At 36.3% G+C, this 23,290-nt stretch overlaps 1 protein-coding gene across 5 annotated transcripts in view; it reads left to right on the top strand.

Moving 5' to 3' along the window:
* Positions 1–23,290, top strand: part of GALNT18 (polypeptide N-acetylgalactosaminyltransferase 18) — a 391,276-nt gene that overhangs the window by 321,804 nt on the left and 46,182 nt on the right. For 4 of the 5 annotated variants that reach the window (XM_087718044.1, XM_087718067.1, XM_087718037.1 and 1 more), the window contains 2 exons: positions 9,658–9,822; positions 20,846–21,291. The exons of the other annotated variant lie outside the window; for it this stretch is intronic. In XM_087718044.1, coding sequence (XP_087574170.1) covers positions 9,658–9,822; positions 20,846–20,992 — 312 coding nt within the window. In that variant the 3' untranslated portion in view covers positions 20,993–21,291. Of the gene's footprint in view, positions 1–9,657; positions 9,823–20,845; positions 21,292–23,290 lie in introns of those variants that run through there. 5 annotated transcript variants of the gene reach the window in all.

Genomic DNA, 23,290 nt, shown 5'->3' with positions numbered 1-23,290 from the left:
TTATGTTATTCTGATATTCACTCTCATGCTTTTTAAAAAAAAGAAACATGAATGTTGTTCTGCTCTTGTTCTGATTATTGTTGACAGCCTTTGCTGAAACCAGTAGAAGTGAATATGGAAATACATTTTATACTGAGGCATAATTTGTCCATGCAAAATGAAAGATTCCCATGTAAGTGTCACTGTGAATTCTTCAACCTGTGTCTTTAAAGACATTTATATGTGACAGCAATAGGTATCCACGAGTGCATGTAGCCTCACCCAAGCTTATTTTTACAACCCCAAAGGATCAGAATCAGACAACTAAATTTTCTCAGTTGGCTGATTTTCAGTGCCAAAATCCTTTTATTAAAAAAAAGAAGCCCAAAACATACAAAATCACCAACTGGATTAAGGTTCCATAAATTTTAATAGTAGTCAGTTATCTAGAGTTACTCTGTGACTGAAGCAGCATGCAAATGAATGAATGAATGAATGAATGAATGAATGAATGAATGAATGAATGAATGAATGAATGAATAAATAAATAAATAAATAAATAAATAAATAAATAAATAAATTACTATTTGCGATGTGTAAGCTCCTTCAACTCCACCACCAAAAAGGCCTGGAAACTTTCAACTCATTCTGATGTCATCACCATGCCATAAAATACATCTTCTGATGTCTTCAGAAATAGAAAATATTTTTTTAATTGAAAACAGAGCTCCTATTGGTCACTTCTGATGTGATATGACCACTAGACTTGGACATCATAACCGTGTACTAACAGGAATCACATAGCAGGAATTAACATATTTTGCTTCTTAAAATCTTGCAACAATAACATTGCAGTTCCTATAAAGAGTAGAGGCATGAGAATGCTGAAAAACAGAATGGTAAGATTTCAATTATTTGTCTAAATTAGTCTCCTAGAACTAAGTAGCCTGCTAGAAACCTGGGAACATTAATTATTAGTTTATTAGTAAAATTCCACTAATGAACATAAAAGCAAGTAAAAAACCCTTTGTACAATATAATAAATGAACAAATCACTCCTAATATGATTTGGAAATGGATCTCTCTATTTTCAAATATATATTTCAGTTTCTTCAGTATCCTAACCAAACAGACATAAAATGCACAAGGAAAAATGCATGATCTGTATTATTAATCAACTCTTTTCATATGTTATGCCAGCAGAAAGCAACAGGAAGGCCACATTTTATTGGAATGATTTCCGAGAGCCTTTTTCTATGTGATGACAGGCAGAATATAAGAAACACATATACACGTTTTGCTTATGGCCTTAGATGGGGGGGGGGGAGCCCATATCCAAATGTATTTCTTTGGATTTTGTCTCAAAATTTAGGGCTAAAAATACTTGTCTTCATTTTAATTTAAATACCAGATATGAAGTCTCAAGAATTAGTTTAATTTATATACTGTAATTAGTTTAATTTATATGCTGCAATTTATTTCTCCAGGGTGCTGCCTGAAAGATGCTCACTTACGACAATACCTATACAACAGTGATGGGATTCAGCCAGTTCGCACCTATTCGGGAGAACTGGTTCTTAACTTTCTAAGAGGTTCAGAGAACTGGTTTTTTTCCACTTTACAGGGCTAATCCTGTAAGGAAGGCAGGCAGGAAGGAAACATTCTGGTGTTGTTTCTAGCTTAATCTTTACTGCCCTGCTTATAGAAACTGCCTCTCCGGTTAACCCTTATTACATTGTAACAGCTAAGGCAAAGTGCCCACCAACCTGAGTTATGTTGAGTTGGCCACACCCACATAGTCACATGACCACTAAGCCCCGCCTACCCACCTGGTCATTAGGAGAGAGAACCGGTTGTTAAATTATTTGAATCCCACCACTGCTACACATAAACACATACAAACATCTCACTTGAAATAACCTAATGAAAATGCCATATATCTTGTTACAATTACTTTATGTTATGAAGATGGCATAGATATAAATTGCAGAAATAGATGAAGTGGCTGTGATCACATCTGTCATGGAATGCCAGGTTAGCGGGCTTGCCTTCATGCCTATTTTTAACATTTAAAATAATTAAATGTTATATCACTGTAATATATTCTAACTTAAATACTGGCTTGGATTCATCAAAAATATTGCTTCAAAGGAATGACATTTTAAAATTAATACTTTAAATTAAAAATTAGTACTTTAAAATATTATTAAAATGTTAATTCAAAATAACCCAAATGAGATAGTCATTTAAAACTCAGAATAAATTCCACGCACCCACACAACCTCTATATTACTGTATTGTATTATTCTTTGGTTCAGGAAATCTACACATTTCTACGTAGTCTGATTTAATCAGATATGGAAGGAGAAGACTGAAGCCTAGAGAAAATGTAGGGTGTGATTCCATAATGTATGTGAAAGACAAGGATTTCTTTTAAAATGTTAAAAATAAATCTGTTTTTCTTAAAAAAAGAAAAGAAAAGAAATGTAAATGCTCAAAGTCTGCTTATGCTGTATTGTATTGATAGCAAAAGGTTTATAATCCTTGGAAAGCCACAGGCTCATTGGTGTATTACAGCTATAGAAATAGCTTTATCTTGTTAGTGCTTCTGCTTGTGACTGGAGGGGTGAGATTGCAGCAGCAAAGAAAGCCAGTAGTTCTAAGCTGAAGAAAAGGAATTGGTTTTAATTTTGTTTTACTCTGTTCATCAAATCACTATTACAGTTAGGCAAAGAGGTTTGCTTCAGGTTCAAAGCAAATAGGTGCTTCAAATTACACAGCAGCATGATCCAGCAAGATCCAGCCTAGAACTAAAGAGAAATTTCCTGACAGTGACAACAATTAAACAGTGGAATGACTTGCCTACAGAAATAGTGGGTGCTCCATCACTGGAGGTTTTCAAGAAGAGACTGGACAGAACAGTATAGGACAGTGATGGCTAACCTTTTTCCCATCGCGTGCCAAAAGCGGGGGAGTGCAGGGAGGTCATGTATGGGCATGCCCCCGTGTGTGCATGCGTGCGCAATCCCCACGTATGTGCACACAACCCCCATCCTCCCCCCGCTTTTGGTGCGCGATTGACCCATTTTTCATCCTCACCAAGTTCCAAAGGCTTTCTAGGAGCCTGGGGAGGGGAAAAACAACCTCTCCTGCTCCCCCCCCCCTTGGAGGCCTTTAGGAGGCGTCTCTAAAGCTTCTAGAGGGTGAAAAATAGCCCTACGGGCATCCTAGAAGTTTGAGAACTGACTTCCGGTTTGCCCATAATGCCGTTTTTTGCCCTCTGGAGGCTTCAGAAAGCCTCCAGAGGGCAAAAAACAGTCAAAAATGAAGGCCAAAGTCAACTGGCAACCACACTTGTGCGCGCTGGAGCTGACAGGGTAATGTCTCATGTGCCCTAACAAATGGCTCCATGTGCCATAGGTTCACCATCATGGGTATAAGATCTCCTGTCATGGGCAGGGGGTTGGACTAGAGAACTCCCAAGGTACCTTCCAATAGTATTATTCTGCTACTTTCCTCAGAATCCCTTGGCAACTGCAGATGGAATTTCATAATCATGGGGAAATGGAACAGTGTCGTAAGGATCTGCACACAGGTGCTTTGTTCACATCCTTGTGTGCTCCATGGACCTTTTTACTCTCAGATCTGAAGAAATGCCCAATCCTAACAAAATCCATTTTAGAACAAATTAGCAATATACACTCCTCTTAAAATTCCAACATAATCGGTTAAATTAAAGATACAGGAAGTAGAGCTTGGAGATCAACTGCAGGTTCTTCCCCATCTCTTAAAACTTCTGAAAATCACCCTTAAACAGACTCTCTCCTACCTTTAACATTCAGTTCAGATTGTGCACCCCTGCTTTGAAGGACTAAAGAAATGGAAGAAAATGGATTATGTTTGCTCTTGTTTTTGCAGCTCATGGTATACTCTTTCATTAGAAAATGGATCAATGAGAATAATTTTGAAAAATTGATTCAACAAAGAGAAGAAAGCAAAGGAACCTTAAGAGCTCAATTTTTAATTACTCAGGAATAAATTCAGGGTAATCCAGCCAATTAGTTGGAGAAATCCAAAGGGCAAAGAAATCACTTTAGCAAAAACTGTGTGCAGGACATAAACTGAACTGGACAACCAGAAGAGAAAGAATAATTTTTTTATTTTTTTAATGAGAAATTAAGTATGCCGCTTCCAGGATTTTTCTGACTCCATTTTGGAGCATTTCAAAGACAGGAAAGGGTTTCAGATTCTGGGGGTCTGTACTCAAGGAAAGACATTTCCTAAACATAAACTGATTGAACATAATGAGACTTAAATCTGGGTAGAAATAATTTTCAGTTTTCCATGAACATTTAAAAATGAAGAAAAAGGAAATCAGGAGTTCTGTCAGACTCTTGATACCGTCTGATTAGGGGTGAAATCCAGCAGCTTCTGACAGGTTCTGGAGAACTGGTAGCAGAAATTTTGAGTAGTTCGGAGAACCAGTAGCAGAAATTTTCAGTAGTTCGGAGAACTGGCAAATGCCACCTCTATCTGGCCCCAGAGTAGGGTGGGAATGGAGATTTTGCAGTATCCTTCCCCTGCCACGCCCAAGCCACAGAACCAATAGTAAAAAATAATAATTTCACTACTGCTTCTGATCTTTGTCAGGTAAGTTACATATGACCTAAACTTTCACACTACTTTGAAGTTCCTTAACATGAAAATAAATAAAACATAAAAATGTCTTGTACTAATTCTTTATCAGAAATTTTATTAACGTAAAATTGTTCAAAAATATAGCAGTCCAAACTTTGGTTTTACAGCATCACACTAGGCAAAGTAGTTGAACACTACTCCAAATATCATTTAATTCATTCATTCCAAATGCGTAGCTAGATTATGTTCCAACATGGGTTTCATTTGGCAAGGTTGACATAATAAGACACAGCTTTTTGATTGGAAATTAGTATATACCCCTTGTATATACATATCTAATGGCCACATATCTAATTGTCTTGTGTTAAGGTAGATACTTTACTTTCTTTCTACATGACAGATCAAACCTCAGTGAATCATTTGTAGTGATGTCAGCATTCTTCCTCCAATGATGAAGAATCACCATCTTTATCAGTGACAATGAGTTTTCAACATGTCTAATTAACTTCATGTCAAATCTTTGAAACTTTATCATTAACATTAATAAAGCCAGAGTGTTTTGTTTAAGAAGATGCTATTTCCTCAGGCAGAATTATAGATCTTAAGATAATGTGATTAAAAATGTACAAATAGTTCAGGAAGTATGGCTGCCAGATGGAGACATGAATATAAGAAGAAGCTGATAGGAGTGATAAAATGGTTAAAGCTTGTGAAATTGGACTGCTTGGTGGAACTATTGGTAATAGCTATCAGTTACTAGAGGCAACAAAAAAAAATTACAGACCAGATATGGTAGTGCTGTATAATAGGGAAGTATTATTATAATTAATGTAGCCTAATGTTAATTAGCAACATCCAGCAATCAATGTTCTGTACAGTTGGATGCCAAGTACAGCTAATTTTGGTGTGATTGTCTATATCAGTGTTTCCAATATCAGCATGTGGTTTTAGGCTCCATCTGCTAGTATTTCCCGGTCATGCTGGTAATTCTGGCATTTGAATCCCCACATCTAAATGTTTCAGAGGTTGAGAAACACTGGTCTTCACCGAAGAGAGTTCAGCCAGACTTCAAAGTAAATTTGAGGCCCTTCAGCTGAATATTTCAAGGTGTTCTGAATCAAGATAAGAATGTGAAAAAAGAAATGTTTTAGATCAAAGGTTGGCTGACAACTTCCACAGTTCCTTGTTATAAAACTTGCTGCCTAAGGCTGAGAAAAAAATGTTAAAGTTCAAAACACTGAAAAAGCAGAACATGTTAGATACATAACAAATGAACAAATTCAAAGTATGCATTTAATCTTTAATTAAAAACAATGCATGTTAATTCTTAGAGGACGTGACTCAGAGTCTACCCAGACTCTTGCTCCAACAACTTTGTCATTGTGTTCCAAGGGTAACACATGTAGCATTTAAGGAAGGCCTTACACACCTTTGAAATCTAATATATAAACAAATAAAATCTGTAGTATGAAGATATAGCATAAGCAGATATAATTGATTCTAGTATTATTTAATATGAAAGACCAAAAGACTTGTATTTAATATGTTCCAATGATGAGGAGAGCTACTTAGGGTAAGTCCATTGTCATTACTGTCAAATTATTATATGTATATACAGTGAGGTAAGTCAGACATAATTGATTGAAGAGACAGATCATTTCATCATATTAACAAATCTTGATCCAGTCATTTATAACCTGAAAGCCTAGCTAGAGATTTACCTGCTTATTCTTCCTTTGTAATGAAAAGAATAGGCTACAGAGAATTATGATATTCTCCATTTTAACATACTATTATATTTTATTTCCTTTTTTAAGGAAAAGTATAGGTTGGTTATCTTATATAACCAATCAATATTCATTTCATTAACTTATCTTAAAATATACTACAACATTGTTCCTGTAGGCTGGTCCATGTCTATATCTATGACTAGGTGGGGGTGTACCAACTTTGAGGCAATGCCCCAATGCAGAAGAGCAAGGAATACTGTCTTGATGCCTCACTTGAAGGTGCAACATTTCCACTAGCCTTTCATTCAGTGCAGATGTTGGTGAAAATGCCTGGCCAGGAAGTAATGGGAAGGCAGCAAAGTTTCTGCTTTGATGAGGTTTAACAACCATACTGCACCTCCTGTAGCAAATGTGAGCAGTTTACTTTTCAGAGAAGGACCACAAAGATATTTGTAATCAAGGTTTCATGGGTGCAAAACATCCTTTTTAGCTTTTTTTTCATTCCTTCGTTTGTTTGTTCTGCTTTTAATGAATTTTGAATAGCCTTTTAGTTACATATCTGTTTCATATAATTTATCTTCCGATTATTCAATTTCGAGAGATGTCCACCTACTATATTTCTTATTTTTTACTTAAAATCACAAGTAATGCATATTCATCCCCATTTGCAGGATTCATCTGTTATATGGGCTTTTTATCCTTGTAATTCTTATTATGTTGAATTTTGAAAAGAAACATAGTTATTATTAAATGTGTAAACCAGCTTTCAGTCACCTAAACTATAATTATAATAAATAGATTTTAAAAAAATCAAATCTTGCCAAGTGACATTTTCCTCAAATGTTTCAAAAACATAGTCAGTGTGGAGTATAAAGATTAACATGGTTCCGTGTTTAAGATCTGATGATGGAAGCAGATTAATATCATGCAATCACCTTCTTACTACCACCCAGCTTGGCTGCTTCTCTACATCCTCTAGAATACTGTATGATTGAATGAGTTTGACATAAGTGTGATAATTTGCTTATCAGCAGTCATGCTGAGAAGATTGTGCCGGGAATTCCATCTGTTGCAATCTAAAGTTGGAAACTGAGTCAAGGAGCAGTATATGATATCTGATTGAATGGCATTTGATTGATGATATGTCAAGCAGTAGAGAAGACTTGAAATAAAATGTCATGATGAATTTGAAGAGGTTGTCTTTTACATCAGCAAAATTATCAAACAGCATAAAAGATTACATGCAAGGTAGAGAGGATTTAAAACTAAACAATTTTCATCTTTGCTGCTTAATGTCAAAACCATTCATTGTACCCAGTTATCTTGATTTAGTTTGCCACATTTATATGAGTGGAATTGGATGTGGTATGTTAAATATAAAGATAGTTGGTTATATCTAAGAATTTGTTCCACTAACAAAATGGGCTATATCATAATTGAACTTACAGTACAAGTGGACATAGTACACTTTTCTAGCTTATATCTAATCAGAATGGAGAGATCTAGATATTAAATCTCTGCAAATGTTTTCCAATGGAAAAAAGAAATAAGTGTCATTATAGGACCACCTCTGTTGAAAGCTCAAGATTTGGATCAAAATATAATGAAAGCTACAATATTTTTTTCCTCCTCTTCCTTTAGAAAAGACTAGACTGTGCAAAAAAGAAGAACATCATGGCTTCAAAATCTAAGGGACTAGTTTAGACAAAACTAAAAATTAAATTATTGGAAAGGTTTGGGACTACTTCTCCCAATTTCAGAATTTGGAATACAGTTAAGGTTTTCTAACAGAATGGAAGAGACATAATACTGAAGAGTAAGCAAAATATTGAACAGCAACTCCTAATGGAGAAGAGTGGCATCAGGTAGAGAGAGGAATAAAGTTCTAAGTGAGCTCTGCAAGGCTCAGTTGTCAAAAGGGATAGACTCTTCAGGTGCTGGAAGTTTCTCAATCTACTCAGAGAAGAATTAGGGAAAGAAAAATATAACAGGTTTTTCATTTTTGCTTCATACTTAATTTTTTCCTCCCACTTATCAAAATATTACAGACTGACAATTTACAGATAACTCACTAGGATAAATGGGTTAATGGTTTTCAAAATTTTCTACAAATGTATCCCTCAGTAGGTCCTTCAGACATTTTCTTACTTTTTGATTTGACATTGTGTTATACTCAATTTTGTGTTTGCCTTTTCATGGATTATTAGAGAACCTGTTTTATATGATTAACTTTTGGTTCTGGTGTCAGAATTTGTCTTGTGTCAAATTCCTGAAATTCAATTGTGCTCCTTTCTTCTTGGAGGTTCAGGGTAGTGTAATGTTCAAATTATGTTACTCTAATCAAAATGAGGTTCAGGGTAGTGTAATGTTCAAATTATGTTACTCTAATCAAAATGACACTTCTATAAATGAACCTTCCAGACTGTCTACCATTTACAATCACTGCTTTATTCTCTACAATAAGAACAATATAAGTAACACATAAAAGATCTGCCTGCTTTGAAAAAGAGGCAGCTCTTTCATGGTGCCTCAGAAAAAAGGACTCAAAATGGATTGTAAGTATTACCCCATTTCCTGCTGAAAAAAATGATGTTTTCAAGTCAAATCCAATTGTAGCTTCAGTATTCATATCTTTATGAAATTAATAATGCAGTTCTCCAATCATATGGTGTACAACTAAGCCTGTATTAGACAAAACAATATTATAAATGTATTATCTTCAGAAAAGTTGCTTGTAAACATATGCATATGAAGAAAAACTGTTTCATTGCTGTTTGGGTCATGAAATATCTGCAAGAAAACAAGCAAGTTCAGAGAGTACCAAGAACCACCCTTGTTTCACTACTAGTAGAAAAAACTTGATAATGGGCTACAGTTTTCATGCCAATTTAAAACTGAACAGATAGGGTACAAAATCTCCTTTGCTACTTATGACTATAACCTTGTTGCTTGTACCTTTATGATTTATATTGTTTTATTTAGTTTCCTAGTATGATTTTGATTGCTTATTTAGTATCCTATAACTATCACTAAGTGTTGTATCTTATGGTTCATGATGAATGTATTTATGATGATTATGATCATGACTTATATCTTTTAGATATAAGCTGAGAGCTTATGCACCAAAGACAAGTTCCTTGTGGCTCCAATCACACTTGGCCAATAAAGAATTCTTATCTATTCTATAAAAAACTATGAAGGAGGGATGAAACTGTCCAGATGTGTCAATTCCCTGATACCTCCTATTATCTTTTATCATCAGTTTCTGGTGGAAGGTCTACCTGATCTATCTTCTGCTTTCTTCTTTCAGAATGTCTACTATACTGGCAACCAACAGATCCATGTGGGTGTTCTTAGTCCTACAATTGACGATGATGACAACAGATGCCTGGTCGATGTGAACAGTAGGCCAAGACTTATTGAATGTAGTTATGCCAAAGCCAAAAGGATGAAGCTTTATTGGCAATTTACTCAGGTATTTTTTCCTCTTCTTCCTCTTCTCTCCCTTCACCCCCCCTAAAAAAATTCAACATGGATAAAAGAAATCTAAGGAAAAGGATTCTTGGGTTTTTTATAACTGCTGGTGGAAGGCTGCTTTCAGTCATAAAGCTCAGTATAACAAATAGTGGTTTTATTTATTTTTAACAAATCCTCAAAAGTGACTCTTAGTCTAGACAAATGGGAACCTATCTTGGATGACATGGAATGTGAGACTATGCTTCTAGACTCGTTTTATTGCATGGGATCAGCTATCTATGTCCAGCATTCCAAAGGTGTCAAAGAAGAAAATCAGGAAGTTTAACCTCTGTATCTCCAGGCTTCCCTGACTGCCTCCAACTTCCTCGTGTAATTTACAAATCTGGACAAAGAAGGATCTAATCCAGGGGAAGCTTAGCCTGATGAAGCAGATTCTTCAGACATTTCTGTGCTGCGTGGAAGACACTACAATGCAATAGATGGAAATAGGCCAGTGATGAAGGAAGATGGCAAACTAAATTGTAGATGATCAATAAACCTTTGTTTTGTATCATTTTAGATTACCAGGAGGCCTAACAAGAGAGAATACTCTCAAATGAAGGAAAATTGGCACCACAGGAGGTGGGAAAGAGGGTAGAAATCTGATTTGAACACACTGGCCATGACACTTTCCTTTTGATGACACTACATGTTATTACAATGTAGTGGATTATGTGAAGTATCACTACAGATCAAAAGAAATGTCTGGAAGCTCTCCATCTTCCTAATATTCCCAGACAAAAGACCTGAAGAGAAAATGAAGCTCCTTCCTTTGTGTCCTGGTGATAAATTAAAAGGCAACGGAATAATTGAAGTCACGCTATTCAGAAAGGATTGTTTTGCTAATATGCAGGGTAATTAAAATATTGTTGCTTCCGGAGATTCAATGGGATGCAAAATGGGCTTGCATGAGCCAAGCTGCAAAGAAACAGATGAGAGTAATTGAAGGCTAAGAAGGAAATGTGTACACTGTGCTTTTGTTCAGTCTAATAAAAGAAATATATCTCTCTGAAGAAGAGGATGTTCCTCTTCTATATTCCAACCCTCCAGTAATGATTCTAGGTTAGAGAATAGCAGAGAAGAGGAGGAGAAATGGCTGCCCATCGGGATGACATTGGATTCCATCCACAGATTATTATTTTTTTCATTCATTCATTTGTTTGTTCGCTTTTGTGTTATTTCTGACAATATACTCTGCATTACAGCTGATTTTTCCAGCACAATTAAGATTTTGGCTGGTGTTAATATGAAACTTATCAATGTTGGATTTCACCTTCTATTTTCCAAACTGGTCATGATTTTGTTTTATTTGAGTTTTTAAGAATTAATAAGTAATCTAATTTGCGCTTCCAGAAAGCAATTCACTCAAAGAACATAGGTATCCATCCCTGTTTACACTTCTCAGAACTTTGCAGTGTGCTGCTCTGTTTAGCAAAATAACATGCAGTTAATGTACCCACATTAGGGAAACCACAAAGCATCAAATTGTAAGTAATAGGGATAATAGTCAAAATGCATGCATTAGAGAAAAAATGCATAGAAAAATATGTGAATTAAGGAAAAACATTGTGTATTTTTGTCCTATACATCTCTGTATGTACGAAAATGGTGTAGATATGAAAATGGAATGTAGGATAAAAAGTAGGAAAAAGTTAGAATAATACAAAATATTTCAGCCACAAACCAACTGAGCCTCAAGTCTTCTGAGATCTAACCTCGTGAAAAATGATGGCCTTTGTCTTAAGACTTGGACAAAGTATACTGAAATAAATCTTGATTATTGTGACCAATTCTGGTTTTGTGAGTCCTGATTGATCCAATTGGCTGTTCTGTGATTTGTGCCTGGGCTGTTTTTACTCAAGCTTCCTCCATCTTGCCAGAACAGTAAGTGGGACCAGTCATACCTCTCGGGCTTTGGGATTAGATTGGTCAGAATAATGTGAAAGTGGAAGGTTGAGAGGAAAACAGAAGTTAAGCTTCAGAAAAGTTGGTGGCAGCCACCAATCTACCAATATTTTGTGATAAGTTTTTTATTTATTTATATTCCACCTTTCTAATTCTTACAAACAGCTTAAGATGTTAAACATATCCAACACTTTCCTCCTCCTATTATCTCCCCAGCAACAATCCTGTGGGGTGATTTGGGCTGAAAGAGAGTGACTGGCCCAATATTACCCAGCTGCCTTTTATGCCTAAGGCAAAACCAGAACTCAAAGTCTTCTGCTTTCTAGTCTGGAGACTTAACCACTGGACCAAGTTGGCGCTAATTTTTCATGGTATTTTGTTTAAAAATTCGAGGATCAGATTAGATGTGGATGGGCTGATAAATGAATGTATATGGGATATATGGGTACCTTTAAAAAGTATTGCTATATATACGTGCAATAAGTCCATCCCTGGATAACTCAATCCCAATGTGTGTTATACTTGATTCTGATCATACAAAGATATATGGGCTCTAGCGCTATACAAACCTTTTGAAAGGAGCAACATGCAGGAACACTCAAAAGACCCATTTTTGAACACAAAAAGCAGCTGCATCATTACTTCTCATTTTCTGTACCTTCTGAAGCTGCTAAGTAAGCAAATGACATGGCTACTTTAACAATCATGATGTACATTCCAGTAAGTTGCAAAGCAGCCATGTCAGTGCCTTTGCAAAGTCAAAAGGTGTGTGTGTTGAAGTGCTTTGTTACCAAAGGTTGCTATTGCTTTTCTTATTGTGTAAAAGCAAGACTTAGTAACACAGTGTTAGTTTAGCTAGCTTGGCGTTTGGGGTGTATGTGCAGTCTTTAAATGCTCTTGTTCAGAATCCATTTTAAAATATCAAAACAAATAAATGTATTGTCATTAAGTGGTCATAGATTTTTGCTCAGGCTGTTAGAGCTTATTTTGTATATAAGCCAGTCTCAAGTTCTGTGAATGCACTATTAAGGTTGTGATATGAGCAGTGTGTGATATGTTTTGCTGTTTTTTCTCTTTAAATAGCATGATAAAATATAGCAGTTAAAGTGCATGCTTAGGTGCAGCACAAAGATATTAACTATTATATGTCAGCTCTTAAAAAGTAACTTTCTTAGTAACAAGTACAATTTCTAAAGGCTGGCTGCGTTTTACTTTCCAGGGCTTAGCAGCCCTACTATTATTAAAGTGCTTAAGTGCCCCATTACAGCCAAAGTAGCTGCTAATGAAAAGCATGTACATAAGTGTTGAATTATATTTGTTCTTTGTGCACAGTGTGATGATATGTGGGAAAGATCTTGACATTGAACAAAGAGATATTGCCACCAGAATGGTCAGATAAGAGACAGGATAGCTTGCAGCTGAATAAATAGGTGCTGCAAGAGGCTTAGAAGAGATCCTCCCTAGTATCTTAGGCTGTAAAGGAGATGGGGAGGACTGTACTTTCAGACATGCAAATCGACAAGGTAAATGACTTGTCAATCCTGAATAAATTTAAATAACAATAGAAGCAAATATATGTAACTCACATTTGGACTTGGTTCTCTCTGAGCTTCATTGTTTGTTTGCCTTGATTGTTTGTCATTACCTAACTAGATAACATCATCAATCTCATAACACACAGAAAATCTTATAGTTTTAACTGGGAAACAGTATATAAACAGAGAGGAAACCTCATACTTGCTAGCACCAATGATGTTACTTAGGTAATGAAATATTTTCAAGCAAACAACCAGGCTCAAAGAACAGCAAAGGAGTCCACAATTCAACATGTTTCACCATTTTCTCCTGTGGTTCATGACTGTTCCTTAGAAACAGCCAATCAAGCTGAAATATTGTTCATCTCTTTCTAGTTTAAGAGTTAGATAATAGAAATATGAAGTTTAAAACCAAAAATGAAGGGATAAGGTTTGTTTTCAATGGGTTTTCTCTTTGGAGATGCAATCCCAGTGCATCTTGTAGTCATCAGATTGGGAAAGGCTGGTCAATTGTAACATATGGCATTTGCTGCTTCCCCTCCAAGCATTCAGGTAAATGCCAAATATTTGTTAATCACATTTTGGTTTCTGAAGTTATTCCTACATTATTTCCTTTGTTCACTGCCTCTTTACATGCTGAGATTATATTTGAATTGCCCTTGCTAGAACTGATTGCAAAAAAAGTTTCAAATTGAAACAATATCAGCAAAGTTTCTTTTTAAGTTATGTGGGATATTTCAGGGAAATCACTGTGAACAATTAATGTGGCATAAACAAAGTTATGTTAGCTAGTTTTGTTATTTCTGGTTTCACGGTTTTTGACATATTTTATGGAAATTTCTAAAATCTAAATAATCTAACATTAGACTTTGATTGGCATCATACTTTACTAAAACATTCTTGCTGAAGTCATCTCTTATCTCTTTCCATGTCCAAAACTTGAGAAGATAGATGCTTCGTAGCGTGTTTATGTCACCTAAGAATTCATGCTGTACAAAGTGTTTTTAGGCTTTAATGGATACGACTGATTTGGAAGCCAGATGTTCACAAGCATCTGTTTGACAATTCGTGCTTCAAGAAAAAGCTTTGTGTCTAATGTTTCAGCTCAGAGTGCAGTCTCTGTTGAGAATTCAGGTCATGGCAGAAGAAGCTCAATATTTTCAGGCAGTTTCAGGCCATGGCAACATTTAGGGGTGGAAAGAGGGGTGGCGGAGAACACAGAGAGATACCTAGGCGATAAACAACTTATCCAATCATTATTTTTAATCATATATCCCATTTTGAAAAATTAGTAAAGAAATCACATACTGCGTAATATTGCAGGAAATATTCAAAACAACTAAAAACATAAAAGCATTTAAATCATCAACATGCCAATAGACATACCCATGTGCACATATGCTCAGTGCTCTGAGCAGGAAGAGATGATGATGAGAGATTTTAAGAAAGCCAAGTAAAAGCTTCTGTCTTACTGTGGTGTACAACTATCCACATTGTTGTCTTATAGACTAATTATGGAGAAGTGGTTGAAAGACGTGAGGGTATTACTTATTTGACTTGGCCTGGTTGCAGCGAGCCAGCTGTTAAATTCTTTCTCTTTCTCTGAGACATAGCAGGATGAGGTTGAAAGGAGAGCTCCCAATGCCCACCAGCAGGCCTGGACTGCTCACCTGCCTGCATTCCTGCAGGCTGCCTCTTCTACAGGCATGCTATGATTCAGAAACAAGGCAAGTCCAGTTCCTGTAGGAAAATTTACTATGGATAATTTCCAGTTTAGTTTGTCATCGAGTGCATTTCCAGTCAATTCCTGTATCCAGGTTGCAGCACACCCACCATTCAGTTCAATTAGGAAAAAGGGAAGGAAGAAAAGGAAGGAAGGAACAAAGGAAAAAGGAAGGAAGGAGGAAAAGAAAAAGGAAGAAAAGAAAGAAGGAAAGAAAAGAAAGAAAGACGAAGAAAGAAAGAAAGAAAGAAAGAAGAGAGAGAAAGAGGAGAGAGAAAGAAAAGTTGATATTTATTTATTAACCATTGATAAACATCAAAATATTAAAATGGCAAATCCAGAACACAGAAAGCATGCAAAACTGATAAAAAAGGGCAGAGGACACAATAGCAGCTGTCTACATTATCTATATCCAGCCTTATCCCTTTTATGTATATAATATGGCAAAATTGAGATGGAGAGTATGATATTAGTCTAGCCTTCCTTTTATTCTGCACATGAAGAAGGAAGCAAATTTGAAGGAAGCAAATTTAGTGGACAGAAATGATGTATCCGACAGTTCCACTGCTAGAAAAGATTTAGGATGACGGGCTGGCTAAGCTGAAGAGGAAGAGGGCAGGGCAGCCTGTGGCCAGTTGCCTAGAAACAAGAGATGCAGAAGTGGTCCAGGGTGAAGCCCATGATGTGAGTGCAACGTAGATAGGGAAACATGGGGGCTCAAGAAAAAATATTTCCATTCTACAGCACACTTTTCCATCTCAAAAAGAAAAGAAAATAGGTAAAGAAAGTTTACCCCGAACTGCAGTGCCAAGACATAACATTGCACAGAGGCTCCCAGAGAACATTATATGGAAATTATATGCTGTGCATAGGGGAGGTGTGAAGAGAATGCTCTGGGCTTATACATTATGGAATTTTAAAGTTGTAAGCCACCCAGAATAACCATGTGTGAATTGGGTTGCCATATACGTTCATTTAACTAATAAATAAAATTGTATCTATAGCAAATTCTTGACTTAAAGGACTAATGGAGGAAGGGAGGTTGAGTAAAGCAGAATGCCTATGGAATCATTGGATTTACACATATTTATAGGGTGCATTTTATGCACATATTAAATACCAATTTTAAGATGCTGAGAAGTATAGAGTGTATAAACTGTTGCATTCGAAATCTATTAAGCTAAGGCCCATTAAACTTATAGCTTATTGTATTGGTTCTTCAGTATTTTGAGAAGGTTTCTGTTCTTAGCAAACAAGCAAATCTTTTTCACTACAGATCACTTTCTTACTAGACCATGGTGATAATGATATATTAGGAATGAAAATCTATGCAAGCATTACAAAAGCTTAGAAAAATAACCAGTACTTCAGACCAGTTCAGCCTTTTGATTATATGGCCCAATAAAGAATCATAGAATCACAGGGCTGGAAGGAACCTTAGAAATCTTCCAGTCCAATCCCCTGATCAAGAATTAGGGTTAGCATCCTTATACCATCCTGGACAAATGGTTGTGCAATCTGTTCTTGAAAGCCTCCAGCGTATCTGCAACTCCAGAAGACAAGCTATTCAATTGATTGTTCAAACTGTCAGGAAATTCATCTTTAGTTTTTAGTTGGAAGTCCTTCTGACAAGCTTCCACCCATTGCTTCTTAGCTTGCCCTCAGATGTTATGGAAAATAAATCACCCCCCTATTCTCTGTGATAGCCCTTCAGGTTTTGGAAGACGGCTATCATGTCATCCCTAAGTCTTGTCTTAATTAAGCTAAACACACCCAGTTCTCTTCGTTGTACAAGTTATCATCTTATCACCTTTATTGCTCTTCTCTGCACTCTTTCTGGAGCCCCAGCATCTTTTTTTCTATTGTGGTGACCAGAACTGGACACAGTATTCCAAGGGTAGGCTCACTAGTACACTGTAGAAGGGTACGATCACTTCCTGTGATCTTGATGCTATGCTCTCAATCTAGGCATGAACAATCTATTGCATGAACAATCTATCAATGTTAATGCAATCTAGGACTGTACTGGCTTTTTTGGCAGCTACAGCACACTGCTGATTCATACTTCAGTGGTGGTCTACCAGGGCTTCTGTTGAGCTAGGGTCTGCCTATTCCAGTGATGGCAAACGTTTTTGTCCTCGCATGCCGAAATTGTGTGCGCGTGCAATAGCACGCCCATGCCCCACACTCACAATGCAATGTGCCCCGCCTGCCTGCGCCTGCGAACCCCCCCACACACATGGGTCCGTGACCACCCCCTCTGTGCATGCATGTGTGACTCCTCTGCATGGGAGTTTTCACCCTCCCCAGGCTCTGGAAGCTTTTCTTGAGCTTCTGGGAGGGTAAAAACAGCTCCCCCAGGCTCTGGAGGCCCTCTAGAGACTGGAAACACACCCATTTCTGAACTTCCAGAAGTCCTGTTTTTCACCCCACCCCACATCCGCCCCCCACGCATGTGCGCACAAGTCACGGGTGGGCAGCAGACCAGAAAATCATCTGACCAGCAGGAGGCACGCACTTATGTACTGTGGAGCTGCACTGGGCAACGGCTCACGTGCCTGCACAGAGGACTCCACGTGCCACCTGTGGCACATGTGCCATAGATTCATCATCACGGGTCTATCCTATACCTACACATTTGATTTTTCCTGCCTAAATGCAGGAGCTTACATTTGTCACCACTACACTGCACCTTGTTGGATAGAGCCCAATGCTCACCCCTGTCAAGATATTTCTAAATCTTGAGTCTATCTTCCATATTTTCCTCTGACTGAGAGCATCTCTTCAGATGTCTGAATATCCCATTGGTAAAAGAAAAATATAATTTTAACTGCTTCTTGTTGTTGCCACCTTTCTTACATTTCTTTACCCACTTCTGCACTTTTCCTGCAGTACAGGCATTCCATGTGTGATGTTTTAATTGCAAGATGTTTGAATGTACATCGGGTACTTCAAATTATTGGTATATTGCAAAGGCATCTGGAAGAACTGAGTTCTACAGAATTCATCTCCAGTTGTTAAATATCTGGTAGAATGGGAGGATGAGGCTAACTTGCAAACTTGCCATCTTTCTTCGATACAGAACCATCTAGAAAATTGTTAAACTAAATTGAGGATCTATTTAATATATTTCTATGCTATGCACAATAGGCTTCTTGTGGATATGTGGTGACAACTCCTTAGTTGTATAATAAAGAGATACGATTCTTATAATATCTTGAAATAGTACAGAAGGTTGAATCTGATAATTACAGCTTTTCACTTGATTTCTTGATTGTGGTATAAATTTAACCTAAGTTCTTCAGTAAGGCAAGCTGAAAAAAAAAGAATTATTTGAGTCTATACAAGTATCCAGTGAGATAATTTCATAGTTGCTTTCATCACCCACACCCACCAAAATAATCAACCAAAATGCAGTTTGTAATTTATATTTGATAGTACATCTCTTCTTCAGATCTGTGGGTGTGAGATAGCTAGTGCAACAATTTGGGTATGAATATGAGATAGCTATTGAAACAATTTGGTGGTAATAAATATAAAACAGAAAAGTTATGGATAATGCTGCAAACAAAAATATGAAGTTAAGATATTCCACAAGTTGTTTTTTTGACACAGTCAAATATAGAAATATATACTATGCACAATTGCATGCCATCATTTTTTAAAGTATCCAACATTAATGCAAATTTATCTTTTTTATCTCCCTTTATCTTTTTATCTATACAGCAGCTTTTGTCTAATAGTGAATAATACTTCAGACTCAACCTTGAGAATCTGACCTCTATTTAATAGAAGGGAGAGAGAGTGTACTTTTCTCTTTTTTTGAAAATGGAGGAAAGAACATTATTATTATTATTAATAATCTTAATATATCTAACTTAAAATAATAGCAAAATATTCAGTTTAGCTAACAATTTAGGGTAAGATCAATAACTTACTTTTTCCTGATAAACAACTTACTTTTTCCTTTGTTTCACAAGTTATCCATACTCCCTCTAGCTATGATACAAACTCCCACCAACTCTTTTTATATGACATGGCATCATGATGCTTTCTTTGTTTCATTTGTAGCCCATACTAAAAGCAGCTCAAAATTTCTTTAGCTGCTCCAGTTTTAAAATAGTGCTTTCCCTCTTCTCCTGACCTAGTTTCCATGTGCTTCACTGATGATGGGGTTGATGATGTGATCAAAGGCTGAGATTTGGCCCGCTTCTATTGGCCTCTTTAGATTGCTACAAAAATGCCTTTCCCTTTCTATCACTGACCATTTTTCTTGGGCAGGTAAGACTAGGTAGCTGGTCTGGTTGAATCAGATATGTCTTTTTAAAAAACTTGCCCGATCTAACATCCTTATCCTTATGTTCAATAATTTAGCAGTCTTTTGAGAGGTAGATCTGTGTTGTACAACTTGATTTCCACTGCTTCGCTCCTCCGTATTCCACATGTGTGACATTTGGAGAAAGAAGACTTGGGAAGTTCTGTCCACTGCTTGGGAGCTTCTCCTTTCCCAAACCCTCCCAGGAACAAGCCCAGAAAAACTGTGATGCAATCCTGCTCCATAGATCATTAGGGGCAGGAAGTAAAAGTGGAACTCTACTTGTATCTTTGTGTTGGTGTTTCAACATAGCAATCCAAATTGAGCACTGATGTAAAGTATGGTATGAAGGGAAAGGAAGAACAGCTTTGCCTTGCTTGTTGCTTGCACTCTTGTGGGTAGCTTGTGTTGTGGCCCGCCAGCAGCCAGCAAAGCAGATTCAGACAGTGAGGACGTTGGGGAGAAACATGGGCCAATCCTGGAGTCTGGGGAAGGCTCTGATGAGTGCTCTGCATTGGAGGCAGAGATGGGGCCAGAGCCGTCTGATAGTTATCAGCTGCCTTTGGAGTCAGACATCAGTGAGGCAGATGAACAGCTGGAGCCTGCTCCCAGTGTGCACATGCACAAAGTTGCCAAACAGGGAACAGCTAAGGAACAGGGATTGACTTGAGAAGTCTACAGGTGGATGGTCTCTCCCATGGGGAATAAAAGAGGAACAAAAGGGGAGGGATGTTTGTAGGAGACAATTAGTTCATTCCTGAATTCTTGCCAAATATTGCGCCATCTGAAAGATATCAGTCTGGCCACTCTCCAAGCCTGATAAAGGTTGGTAATTGTGAACTATCTTGAAAGACTGTGGGAGAGGAATTCACTGTAAATTAAATAAAAGGGGTTTATCAGGACAAGGACTCGGCTTTGTGTTGCTGGGGAAGCCTAGGTCAGAACAGAACAGAATATTGGTATTCAAATATTGTTTAATCATAGTCTTTCTCATTGAAATGTTGTTTCCATAAAAGTTTTCCACTAGTGTGTAATGTTTTAAATGAATTATTTTTAGACGTTGGTCTTTTAAAATAAGTACCAGAAAAATTACACATTGCTAACTCAATGCCAGCCACCAACATTGTCTTTTTTAACAATATCCAACATAGACCTATATCTGTTCTTTGAATAGTGGCAGTTTAGTTCATGTATTTTAAAAAAGTGGCAGTTAAAAATAGTGGCAGTTTAATTCATGTGTTTCAAAAAAGGCAGAAAGAGAAAAACAATCAGTAAAATGAAAAGGATTCATTGGAAGACTATAAATGAGATGGAGAACATCTAGAGGACTCAAGGTGCGGAGGGGAGAATAGGGTCCATCCAACTTTCAAATGCTCCCCAAATTGCTTACGTAAACAAAAGCTTGGAATCTCTTTGATTAAGTAACTAGAACTATCATGAGTTGAAAACTGATTTTTTAACATCAATATTGACTCTGTATTTTCTCTTTCTCCACTTTTATAAGGGAGGCCCAATCCAGAACAGAAAATCCAAACGTTGCCTGGAATTGCAGGAAAACAACGACAATGAATTTGGATTCCAACTAGTTCTCCAGAAATGTTCTGGCCAGCACTGGTCTATAACGAACATCCTGAAAAGCTTGCCAACATAGATTTTTGAGTGGGAGAGGAGATCTTCTCATTACTCTTCTTGCTACTGTGTAGCGAAAGTTTTGCAATGACACCTGCAGTTTCCCTCCTTTGTTTCATTTTTGTGTGAGTGTGTGAGCGTCCGCTTGAGGGCTGAGAACAGATACTTTTATTTCATAACGGCATTTTCATGTGATTTATAGATTGATTCTGAATGGCAGGTGATGGTAGAATATGTTAAAGTATTTTGCAATTGTACATAGGGGAAAAATGGAAAATATTTATAATTCAGACAATAAAATTTTATTGAATAAAAACACAATAGTCTCTTTGTTTATTTAACCTGGGTAATCCAGCTATCTATCATAAAAACAATCTATGCACTTAATGGATATCCAGTTTGCTTTTGCTTATGCTTTTTCATAAGAGCATTTCGAATGTTACATTTCCTTTAGTCCCTCTTTGCTTTAAGTATCTCCTCATTTGTTGTCTCTTCCTTCTAAGTACAGTTTACCAATATTAGTGCATCATTCGGGGAACTTTTAAACCTATACAAAAGCACACAGAGTTCCTGTATCAATTCTGTAGATTCATTAAGGGAAAGGAAAGAATCCCTTAGCATTCATAGAGTTTCAGTTAAGTACTGAGCATATAACTTATCTGATTTTTAAAAATGCATTTGACTAATTACATGTAATTTCCTTTTACTTAAAAGTCTTATATTAATTACTAGAGGTTTCATAGCACTCAAGAGACTTACTTTACCCAAAGCATGGATTTGCCTGCTGGTTCTTGGTGTTAGAAGCTGGTTTCCACAGAGAAATAATTATGCTAAGACTGTAACTTGAAATACAAAATGTAGAGTAGGAACATTTTATATCCTCTTCCTGTAGGCAGAGTGGAAAAATATAGTTATACTTCTCTAAATAAATGTAGCAGAACACATTTACTTTATATCAAAGTATGGTACAATTTTACACAAGCCTATTTTGAAGTAAATCCAATCAATTTAATTACCTTTTCTACCTAGGTAAGTGCTAGGATTGCTAATCCATTTTTTAAAATAGTTTTATTCAAAGTAAATGATACTGAAACAATTTTCATCAATATTCTTATTCCAATTTTTATTCATTTCTCTCCCTAAATAATTGCATCTTTGTCTTAAAACATTTGCATTTTATAACTGTTCCCAATATTAAGTGTATACATTTGAGAATGATCTTTTCAAGTTAACTAGGTTTTAAAAAAAAATACAGTAAATGCTTAAATTCTGTTAAAAGTTTGATACCTTGTTTTGATATTTCCTTATGAAAAAATTGCAGTGTTCCTTTGTCTTCTATGTAATAGTTGGCAATTATTTAATTCATTTTTCTCCTGCAACTGCTTTTAAAAGTTTCCCGTTAAATACTTGGTTGTGTTAGATCTATCAAAAAGGTAAATAACTTGCTTTAGCATTTCAGTGCTTTGGAATTTTATTACAGAATTAAATAAACATTTCACTATTAGATATGTCTATAATTGATTACTCACTGTAATTCACATTCCACTGGTAGATGATGTCTTACTTTAATCAGATCTGCCCATATAAGTTGCATTGTTTTGTAATTTTGGTGATTGGTTACAGTAGGTGCTATCAAGTTAACACTTAGTGCCCACATAGATAGACCTTCTCCAGGATGATCATAATATGAGGTGAATTTGTGAGTAGCTATTCTAAAAAAAACACAATTTGAAACATAAAATACTAGGGGAACCATAATCCCATTTAAGATTTCTGTATTTTCAAATAATATTTAACTAGCCTGGTGCAATAGAAACTCCTCTGGATTTGTAAGACCATTAAGTCTCAAGGTGTTTTCCCAATCAGGTTTTTTGTGATGTGGCTTCATATCTTATTAATGGACACATATATAAGTGTTCATTATATGTGCTATCTTTTTTTATACTTAATGTAACTACTTTTATCCCCTGAATTAGTAAAGATTCAATCCACCTCACCCAACATTCTCTTTAATGTAATACTACATCAGAAATGATCATCTCACTTCTCAAACTGGAACTAAATCACCCAATATTATATAGATGTCTGTCTTAACCCTTAAAAATATTTGGTATGTTGGAGGGTACAATAAAGGATAGTAATGTTTCAGATACATTAATGTTGTTGTTCTCTAAAGCCTACAGAATGAATGAATGAATGAATGAATGAATGAATGAATGAATGAATGAATGACTTGCTTTCTCTTCATAATGTCTAATCCATTCCTCCCTCAGTCTCCCTCCCTCCCACCTTCTCTCATCAACTATTTATTTATTTATTT

This window comes from Thamnophis sirtalis, unplaced genomic scaffold (genome assembly GCF_051295495.1).
Source record: "Thamnophis sirtalis isolate CommonGarterSnake01/CBP01778 unplaced genomic scaffold, rThaSir2_p1.2 scaffold_1, whole genome shotgun sequence".
Taxonomy (NCBI): Eukaryota; Metazoa; Chordata; class Lepidosauria; order Squamata; family Natricidae; genus Thamnophis; species Thamnophis sirtalis.
Note: the sequence above shows the minus strand (reverse complement) of the source record. Positions and strands in the feature narration are given on the sequence as shown.